The sequence below is a fragment of the Trichoplusia ni genome, chromosome 11 (genome assembly GCF_003590095.1).
Source record: "Trichoplusia ni isolate ovarian cell line Hi5 chromosome 11, tn1, whole genome shotgun sequence".
Taxonomy (NCBI): Eukaryota; Metazoa; Arthropoda; class Insecta; order Lepidoptera; family Noctuidae; genus Trichoplusia; species Trichoplusia ni.
In genome coordinates this window covers 6,203,598-6,214,767 of record NC_039488.1, presented here as the reverse complement: position 1 = coordinate 6,214,767, position 11,170 = coordinate 6,203,598, and the positions used below count along the sequence as shown (strand labels likewise).

Here is an 11,170-nt window from a genome sequence, read left to right as displayed (position 1 = left end):
AAATGGACTGCAATAAGTTATTCAGTATGTTTTAATGTATCCTATCCAAATAAATGACCGGTGTTTTCGGAAATATGATGTTTTATATCCATGCTAAGTTTCATGGCATAGCATTTTAATAAATATATTAGTTAATACAGACATGTGATAAACTAGATATTATGATTATATGTTGTTAAATTATTTCTAGTTGATCGCAAATATGTACAATCATAATTTTACATTCCCGGTTTTGAAAGATTTCTTTGAAAGTTAAGGTCTTTGACTTTCAAATCGTTTGATTCAATATGGACATGGTTTTTGGTTAAACTGAAGTTTTGTATGTGTCAAACGGTTTGATTGTTCAAAGCCTTTTTATAATCTGTATAACCTGTCAAACCTCACGTCAAGCGCTGTGTTTAGTCTGTTAATAACACATTAGTTAGGTAAATAGTCTTTTGAAATCGGGAAATAATCACAATAACATGTATTTTATTTTTTCATTTCATTAGAGTAGAATTTTTTATTGTAAAAATTGTATGTCCTTGTCTATTTCTAAGTGTTAGTCGATTATTTAACTAAATGGAAAATCGACTAAGTTTTTATTGTATCTATATATTCTTGATAAAAAAACGTGTCCTTACTGTACTTGTAAAAACTATATTTCTGAAGGAATATATATTTATGTAATATATTGTATTAAAATAATGTTCATGTATTTTAATTGTTTTATTTTTACAAATTTTAACCTTTTTGCAACTGTTATTTAAGTGCCCTTTAAACTTGAGGCAGCGATTTGAATTATCTCATATAGGCTCGTAGAGGTACGTACCCTTTAATATGGATTTTATACTCATAAAATACCTTAGGTACCGGCCTGTTGGTCTAGTAGTTAATGGCTCCGACTACCATGCCGGAGGGTGGGTCGATTCCAAGCCTAGAACAAGTCTGGGTGCAATTTATCTATATTATGTATGTATTTGGAAATATTTAAGTATGTTCATTAATCGTCTTGTACTCATAATAAGAGCTTTGCTTAGTTTGACACTAGATGGCGTTGCGTGGAAAATATAGGATATAAAGAAGGTGTTTTACATTTCTAAAAGAAACAGATCACCAATCTCAATCCTTGTCTATATACGAGGCCTCCAGCCAGCACTGGGAGATATATTTACACGGAGAACTATAGAAAAAGTAAAAGGAATTTCTTAAAAAAATAAAAATAAATATAAGTTATGTAATTCTTTATTGATTCCACACTTAAAATACAGTGTAAACTGGACGGAGCTTATTATAAAACTATATACATTCAGTACATTGCGTAGGTAATACGTTAAACCATAGAAAACTACTCAAAATACATATTTCAGTTGTAAAGTATCAAAATAGTACAATATTTACTGAATGAACGACCAGGGCCAGTGAAGTTACATTTCAGGGCCCCGATTCTGCTATTTTACAAAGGCCGATGAATGAATGGCAATTGGATTAAATTTGAAATTATTCCTATTCTCTTAAGCATTTTGCCAATACATTAATTGGAAGTTAATTGTGTTGACCTTGGGTGTACCGTTCCGTACAAAATTTCCAATTATTTTGCAGAAAAACAAGAAAAAAAATGTCATTTTAAGCCAATTTTCATTCATTCATCGGCCATTTTAAATAGCAGAATTGGGGCCATGATCGGTACAGCTGACAAATCACTTAAATGTATTGGACTGAGTTAAAGTCACTCAACAAAAAATCTTTAGTTTTATTTTCAAAGCGATGTAACTTTGTCTAACCACCGCTTGTTTAGTAAGACTGGTATTTGTGGGAGTGAAATAGAGTTATATAAGCGTATACGAGCGTATCTTTCTTCCACAATTGCAAGTCTTACCTTCAAGGGATGATTGGCACAGTCTTAAAATGTAACAGAAGAGGCATGTGTTTTAGATATGTTTTGATTAAATATACAAATCGGCTTTTTTTTTTTTATACATGTATAGGTATATGATATGCCGGTACAATTTAATTAAAACTAGAATGACAAACATCTTAAATGTCTTAAACCGTATATCTGTAGGTCATAAAGGTTTCTGGAATGATCTGATATCAATTTAATTCCAAATAATTAATCTGTTACTTTCCTTATTTTTATTAAAAAACCTAGTTAAAAAAGCGATTTTATTTTGTGCATATTCTCAAGGCACTATAAAGGCACAAACATTGATTTAATACTTGTTATATGGCATAACGGCAGTCATATGGGATTATTTTTAAACATAATTATAGAATATCTACTACTCATAGACATCGTTAGAAACTATATTATCTTACAAATACATATATCATGGTCAGTTATTTGACTGTCGAAGTTGAAATACAGAAGTAAAAAAATACTTGAGATATAATCAGGTTTATGGGAATATTTAACTTAATTATATAAATTGTTGATATATTCGAGAAATTAAGTTGTCTGCAGGAATGATACTCTAAGTGGCGTTCTAAAATGTCTGTTTGTCTCAATTGAAATGAAACTACTGTAAGTAGTTTCATTTCAATGTCTAACATTCGCGTAAACCTAAGAAACCACTATGTTTGTCTCAACTTTCCACCTGAGAATGACAAGGACAACCTGACAGCTGAAGGCGACATTTTTATATTCGTAATTATTAAATATAAAACTATTTGAATTCATAAAAGCAATCGACAATAATATTACACTTTGAAACGATTTGATCTCATTTTCAATCGAATTCAGTAGCAGACTGCCCGTCGCTTCGTGGATAACTTGACAACCTGCCAAAACTATCAACTTTGCTCGGACAGAGTATAAACAAACCCATATTTTAGAAGTCAAAGGGAAATCAATTTTAAGTCGCCATTAAGTCTCATTTTGTCTATGTCACTTTAAGGTGTATAATTGGACATGTATACGGACAATTAAGAATGTCTTATGCTACTTCCAAAATATCTTTCGACACACGACAGTTATTACATCAATATCTATGAAACTATTACAATATTTTCACACATAATGTCATTATTAACATTATTTTAGATAAATCATCAAATTTCTATTCACTTAATTATAAATTTCGTTAAATCGTCAACTTACATTAAGTTAGTAAAATATCTTATGAGATTACCAATTTTAAAAATACAATTCTTACCCGGGACAGTTTTTCTTTTGCGAACCACATAATAACCTGGATAAGGGAATCGAACCCACATAATCAAACTCTTTAAAAATTGCATCAATTTATTCTTTCAGCCTTCGATCCAGTCCTCAAAGAAGGTTGCGGTCACAGCCACCCGGTCATCAGCCAAGTACAGGGCCCCAATTCTGGTATTTACAACGGCCGATGAATTATGGAAAATTCGCTTAAAATAAAAATTTTCGTATTCTCTTAAGCATTTTGCTACACAATAATTGGACATTCAGTACATCCCCGATCCCGGTGCACCCAAGGACAAAAAAAATAACTTCCAATTATAGTACTGTCAAAATGCTTAAGAGAACAGGAATAATTTGAAATTTAATCCCATTGCCATTTATTCATCGGCCGTTGTAAATACCAGAATTGGGGCCCTGTAGATTGGTGTTAGGAATGGGTGTAAATTAGGGTGGAGCTATGTCTGTATATTTTAATATTAGGCTTTTTAAACTCGAGGTAATGGTAGTCCCCGCGCATCTACCTCCACAAACCTTCCTAGAGGTTTCTTTCACATGCATTACAATTCGATCGATCTGGTACTTAGATGCCTCTTATACAAAGAGTATAAAAAATTCTGCGTTATACAATAAAAACATTGTTTTACATAAAATATTAAGTCATAAACATTATAAATTGTAACTTAAGCTTATTTGGACGATGGAAATCTGTGAGTTGTTATACATTGCGTAGCTATCAGCTATGGAATCATCAACAGCCTGGCTTTTTCAACGATGTTGTGGTCGCCTTCCAGTCTAACCGGATTCATCAAAGTACCAGTGTTTTACAAGAAGCGACTGCCTATCTGACCTCCTCAACCCAGTTACCTGGGCAACGCGATTCCCCTGAGTTAGATTGGTTCTCAGAGTTTCTAGCTTCAGACAATACGTAACAACTGTCAAAGATGTGAAAATTACAGCTAGGATCCACAATGCACCTTCCAAAACACGGTAAAACTCGTTATGATATAAGTCAACCATCTACGGACCGGCCGTTTCAAGCGTAGCTTAACCTGTGATCGATCAACTTGTAAAGTTGTAGCTTAGCCGCGAGCTCCTCTATCACATCTGGTATAAAAGAGATATACCATCACTGCCAATGTATCGCAACTCGAGTAATAAATGTCACATCGTCTAAATCAGCCTTTATTCTTATTAATATTAAAATGCGGTAATAAATTTATATAAACAATATTATAATATACTATATACTATACAATAATATGAGATTCTAAAGGTCTTTTCAACTTGTCTAATTAACAATTCAAAAATATTCTGTTATAGTACATATAGTATATATTTAACCTAGTTTTTAGCTGTCTTATTTTAAATTATGAAATAGAGAATCAAAATAGTGTTAACTTATTTTTTTTGCTAAAATTACTCTGAATTTTAACACCCTTGTCTATTATTGACCCTTTTTAATATTCAATTTATCTATGGATTTGGCCATCAGATAAAGTGCTATGACAAAACTATAATTACCGCTGCTAGACATTACGCTTCCCTTGGAAGGCTAGAAAGCTATTAAACGCCACAACACTCGGACTCTCTTACTTTCACATAAACCAGATAACATTTTGCAATTCCATCTCTGATAGTCAAACCATAGACAAGATATCCACAGATAAGACAAGTTAAAAAGACCATATTTTCTTAAACAATAATATTAATGTTGTCAACTCAACAACATAAGGACGGAAATTCTATAACAAATAAGGGCTTATTTTAAAACAATATCTTCATAGTTTATTTGTAACATACTTATATTTGGAGTTTTTAGACAATTGTATATTGTCCTTTCTCTATTTGAGAAGAGAATGAGAACAGTACTAAATATTGAACTAAAGTAGTTGTTATTATTATAACACGCTACGAATCGTATAGTGTTTGCCATTTAATACAATGTCAAAATTTCAAATCTTCGACAGGTCATGATGCATTGCACAAATTCTTGGCCAAAGAAGTTTTAATAAATAAATGCGGACAACATCACATACATTGTTCTGAACCCAAAGTAAGTTGCTGAAGGTACCACAAACACCCACAGTTTAGTTGTTAAAGCTGCGCGAATAGCCAGAAGCAGCGGGTTGGATTCCTGTCTGAGGTTTGAATTTTGAACTAATACAATTTGTAACGTGATTTAGCATTTTCGTAAGTTTTTCAATAGAAAAAGATTTTTACAATGGAAAAATTTATTTTATCATTCCAAGCACTTATATTGCTTTCCTTTTCTAACACAGTATGTTAGAACAAGATAGCCATGCATACAAGGTACTCAAACCATGACAATGCTGTTCAAGTAAATTCCTAGTTTATTAAGATTTCTGATGCACAAACCTACTTTAGTTCATATAAAAGTATAAAATTCTGTTTGCTTTACAAATGAGAGGTTAACATACCTCAGACAGGTGTCTCCAAGCTGGTCTCCAAAGATAGGGGTGTAGTTTCATCCGGTTCGGGGTTCATAGGGGTGGGATTAAAGGAGGCTGTGGGATTAAAAGGGGTTATATCCAATGGAGATAGGGACCTTAAAGGGACTACGGGATTAGTGGTGGCATTTGTCCCGGGAGCCGCATATCATATTTGTGAAGCTGGCATCGTGGAGACTGTGCTGTGAGGGGTCGTGGGGCGAGAGCCGGCCAGCGACGCGTTGAGAGACGCCATTGTACCCATCTGTGGTAAGTGAAGATAGGAAAATGTATTAAGATTATGTTGTCAAATTAATATGATTCTTAGAGACTTGGTTATATGATTTCTTTTCAGTTGTCAAGATTTAGACTTTTTATATGGTGTGTGTTTTAAGGTTTATGTTGGTAAATTTTGGGATTCCGGCTCTCATGTAATGACTATTCAAGAATAGTATTTTTGACTTTGATTTAGAACATCTTCAAATTGGGTAAGAACAGTTTTCTCGCGTATTTAACAAGATCGCCCCGCCACAGCGTCAGATCATGATTAATGATTCCAGTTAGGTCCGAAACTTAGTCAGGCGATCCCGATAGATGCAAGTTCACTTTTCTTCAATTAATATGAAATACTGAATTATGAAGAAAAATAACTCACCCTCAAATGCGCCAAATCTTCTAATTTCGTCAAATCAGCTAGTTCCAGATACAAGCTATAGACCAGGACCCAGCCATAGACTCCGACCACACAGAAGACTATCCAGAATAGACACATGAAGACATTGTACGCGAATATCATGTCGTTGACTATGGACGCGAAGATGAACGCTATGAGACGGAATATTATGAAGACACCGAAGGAATACAGCCATGGGACAATGCGTTTCTCGTACTCCTGGAAGATAACATTTATTAGATTAGTATTTATATTTTTATTCAAGGTTTACCAGTTCACTTGGGCCCTAATTCTACTATTTACAACGGCCGATGAATGAATGGAAATTGGATTGAATTGCCACTATTTTAAGCATTTTTCCAACAAAATAATTGGAAATTCAGAATAGGATGTAACTCACTGAATACAATCTAATGATTCTGTTGGCAAAATGCTTAAAGGATTAGGAATAGTTTCAAATTGAATCCAATTGCCATTCATTCATCGGCCATTTTAATAGCTCAATCGGGGCCCAGGTTTTGTTACACAGAAATGGTAATCTTTATTTATTTTCTAAGCTGACCTAGAAAACATTGTATTACCTATTTATTTTTTCTAGGATCAATGTTAGGGGTGGACTACCCATAACATTTAGGGAGATGAAAAATAGATGTACGATCTAAGACTTATAATGGCCAATATGCACACACAGGCATAATAGATAGATTTACATGTTAATTATTGAAAAATCGCCATATTGCCATCATCCAGATATTGCATTTTAATCAACATAACTGTGCATAATGTTTTGTGAAAATTTTAATTAAAAACTTGAGCATGAATTTGAACTTGTTAAAGAATAAATAAAAATATTAAATGAAGTATGTTAACACAACTATAAATACCTTGTTTTTAGCCTGCATTACTAACTACAGGATGCCAGCATGAGTGAACGAATGAGTGAGTTAGAACGAATGAACCATGAAGTGGAAATGTTCATTAAATAATACATGATTACAAGTATAATGTGCTTATATTTTAAGTCAAAATCAATCAAAAGTTTTTATTTCAAGTAGGCCATTTTCCAGGCACTTTCAAAACGTTAAGGTGATGGCTCTAGTTGCGCGGTTCCAAAGTGTCACTCTTATGGAGAAGAACCGGCAAGAAACTCCATAAGTTACTCTTTTTAAAAGTAAATGTATACAATATAATTTTAACAAATATTATGTTTATGCAAAAACAGCAAGTAAAAGGAAAATATGATTACAGCAAATATTAATTATAAACCTTTTAGTTGTCTATTGTAAAGCAAAAAAAGTTGATAAACCAGTACAAATATTCAATATAATTTAATAAAACCTTGGTTTTCATTAACAGCATATATATAGCCCACTTTATTTTTCAACTGTGTTTTGACTATCACTAACAAAAAGATTGAATACCTTTTTAAATACCCAAACAAATGAAATATGTATAGTATTTATGTTTAATACAAAAAATGTGTAAGTATATAAAATCTGCAGAGTGCATCTAAATAGTAAAAATAAAGTGCAAATTTTATATTGAATACATTCAATACTTTAGGATTAGAAATAAGTTATTTATATAAAAAAAAAAAAAAAAAATAATAATATTTACCTTTCTGAGTGCATTAATCAGTATTATACTGGTGACTAGCACCACTACTGACCCCAGCCACGAAAATAGCGCGAATATGATCAACACATTGCGTACTGTAACAAAACATAATACATTTTTAATATTCTCATCCTTACTATCCTTACTAATATTATAAATGTGAAAGTAACTCTGTCTATCCGTCTCTCTGTCTGTCTGTTACGCTTTCACGTCTAAACCACTGAACTGATTTTAATGAAATTTGGTACAGAGATAGAGTTGATCTTGAGAAAGAACATAGGATAGTTTTTATCCCGGACTTTTGAAGAGTTCTCTTGGAAACGTGATATAACCGACCTCGACGTGGGCGAAGCCGCGGGCGAAAAGCTAATCTATACTAATATATAAAGCTGAAGAGTTTGTTTGTTTGTTTGTTTGAACGCGCTAATCTCAGGAACTACTGGTCCAAATTAAAAAAAATATTTTTGTGTTGAATAGACCATTAATCGAGGAAGGCTTTAGGCTATAAACCATCAAGCTGCGACTAATAGGAGCGAAGATACAATGGAAAATGTGAAAAAATAGGGCAGGTATAAATCATAACTTATATCTTCTACCCACGGGGACGAAGTCGCGGGCAACAGCTAGTTTATATATAAAGTCTAGACAGAAAATGTAGGCCTTTAAGTATCCTCCCGGGGCAGGTGGATTGTCCAAAGGGTTACCGTGGCCCCGGTATACGAAGGGCAAAGGAAGGAACCTGCGTGGGTTTTAGTCAAAGTCTGACACTGTCTTCCGCTCACCCAAAGACTTCCCCTCCGAAAAAACATGATGACTTCCCGTCCGAAAAAAGGCCGCGTAGGATAATCAATTTTGTGATCCACGAATGCTTGTCCTGTGTCTGAATGTCTTGTGCATGTTGAATGTTTGTAAAACCCCCACAACACAAGAATTCACTGCCTTTGCCTAGCAGTGGGATATTTAGAGTTATATTGATTATAAAATTGTTCATACCTGGTGGACTCCCAACATAGACGAACTGGTAGCTTATGACGTAATATCCGGTGTGAGTGAAGCCTGGTGTTGCCATATACAAGCAGTATAAGTCGAAGATACTCTCGCCGAAAGTGAAGAGGGCTAGGAACTGAAAAAGAGGAAAGTAAGTTATGTTGGTTACGTGAATTTGAATACATCATCTGATAAGTCCCCTCGATAAAGTTACAATTAGATACTTAATTTTTATTCTTGTGTGACGTGACTTACCTGTGAAGTAATGTTACTAGCCTTACTACCATACATTTCATGATTTGAAGTGCTTTTAATCTTATTTTTACTTTACTCTAATGATGTGAAGAAACCAAAACTTCGAAATCAACATTTATTGTAAAAAAACAAAGTTCTAAACAGATTTATATTTGGTTGATTTATTTATTGATAAGGGTACATGATAGTCGTTCACATTTAACAGATTAGCCGTTATCTACATTTTACCATAATCAGAGCATGTAAATATTAAAGGACAGTAAAGTAAAGTTACTAATATTTACTAAAATTATAATTGTAATAAATATTATGAGAAATATTGATAAGAAAACATACCAGAGTGAAGAATCCGGTGAGTAAGGACCCCCTCTGCAAGTCCAGGAAGTATGCATCATGGAGTATCGGCTTCTGGTACCACGGCAATCTTAGTGACCTCACTGATTTTGAGGATCGAAGGTTTGTTGATGATCTGAAAGTAGTATTGGGTGGTTTATAATGTATTGGGCCTTTTTTGGAATGCCTTTGATACTGATAATATCATAAAAGTGTCATAAAATATGAGTTTTACCAGGTTCCTGATTGTTCCTGAGTGGGTAAAATAATTTAGAATTGGGATTAGGACAAAAGTAGTTTGAATTTTCAAGTGTAGTCAGTACCAAGACAATTCAAGTGAAAGCTCCGTGACTCTTAATATATACATTTTCAGTTTTCTTTTTAAATAATGTCTTCTGAAGTAAGGAATTATATCATTGTGTCACAAGGGCTTGAAAACCATTCAAGTCACATGCATAAAGACAAACACACAAATAGTTGTCTTTTGCAGGGATTGAATAGTTGCACATAGCAAACAGAAGGTTTTTGTGGTTGACTAAAGCACTAGGCTAACCAATCAAGTTTTAAGTTTCTAATTAGTTCCATACTGTGTCTATGACTCCAAGGGATATAGTAGAGATGAATAGACATTAAGATCATGTAGAAGCAGAATTTTGTTTAACATTTCAAAGCAATTATTAATCTTTCACTGTCTAACATGATAACAGTTATTAGTTTGTTTTATGATATAACTGTGGAACTAATTTAATCTATACTAATATATAAAGCTGAAGAGTTTGTTTGTTTGAATGCGCTAATCTCAGGAACTACTCGTCCAAATTGAAAAATTATTTTTGTGTTGAATAGACCATTCTTCGAGGAAGGCTTTAGGCTATAAACCATCATGCTGCGACTAATAGGAGCGAAGATACAATGGAAAATGTGAACAAAGCAGGGCAGGTATAAATCATAACTTATATCTTTTACCCACGGGGACGAAGTCGCAGGCAACAGCTATAATTAATAAGGGTATAACTGCATTAAGCAATGACTTATACAGCTTAATAATCGTTATATACAGCTTGTTATGAATACAGGCAGTATTAAGATGAACTTAAATTAAAATGAACGTTTAAATTCTGAACGATAATAGTTTTACTTTTATTTCACGCAATATACTTTATAAAAGAGGTTTTAACATCAAATACTAGTGATAGATTATGCTTGACCAACTTTTGCTGGTTGCAAGCAAAGTACACAACTTCTAATAAGAAATTATTTTAATTTGATGATATACTTACTTTCCAGTGTAATGAGAATACACGGAAGGTGTAGATCGATAAGTTGACGGCGTTTTTCTTCCGTACATATTTAATTCGTGTTAAATTTACGGCAGTTGACGCCCTAAATGTTTACGTATTCAGACACCTTTCCAACAGTTACCACGCAATACATAACACTACCGGCTTGCTATTATGGCGTACAGATCACATTAAACATGTTTCGTTTAGTATTTAATTCATGAATCCTTGTTTTTATCAAAAAGCCACGCCTGTAAATTGTTTGTACAAGTTTGTTGCTACTTTCCGTTGTCAATTTCGAATGCTATCCGGCTAAATTATGTAAAAATTACTGTTAAACTGTTTGGCGCTACTGCATACGGCGTACCCGTGTGTTAGAAAGAGAACGTAAGATCAAAATTTAAATATTTCAATGATTTCATATTTGATCGGGTTTTAC

At 33.4% G+C, this 11,170-nt stretch overlaps 1 protein-coding gene across 1 annotated transcript; it reads right to left on the bottom strand.

Annotated features, from left to right (window-relative positions):
- Window positions 1–1,583: 1,583 nt before the first annotated feature.
- On the bottom strand, window positions 1,584–11,133 carry LOC113498755. The gene is made up of 6 exons (XM_026878899.1): window positions 10,732–11,133; window positions 9,455–9,587; window positions 8,870–8,999; window positions 7,877–7,971; window positions 6,242–6,478; window positions 1,584–5,851 (listed from the first exon to the last, which is right to left on the bottom strand). Exons 1-6 carry the CDS (start codon window positions 10,797–10,799, stop codon window positions 5,756–5,758), a joined length of 759 nt encoding a protein of 252 aa, XP_026734700.1. The 5' UTR covers window positions 10,800–11,133; the 3' UTR covers window positions 1,584–5,755.
- Window positions 11,134–11,170: the final 37 nt, after the last annotated feature.

Coding starts and splice junctions, on each gene's coding strand:
- LOC113498755 (XM_026878899.1), bottom strand. CDS start 10,799: ATGTACGGAAGAAAAACGCCGTCAACTTATCGATCTACACCTTCCGTG. Junction 9,000..9,454: donor TCACCGGATTCTTCACTCTG/GTATGTTTTCTT, acceptor CCTCTTTTTCAG/TTCCTAGCCCTCTTCACTTT. Junction 6,479..7,876: donor TGATTAATGCACTCAGAAAG/GTAAATATTATT, acceptor GTTATCTTCCAG/GAGTACGAGAAACGCATTGT.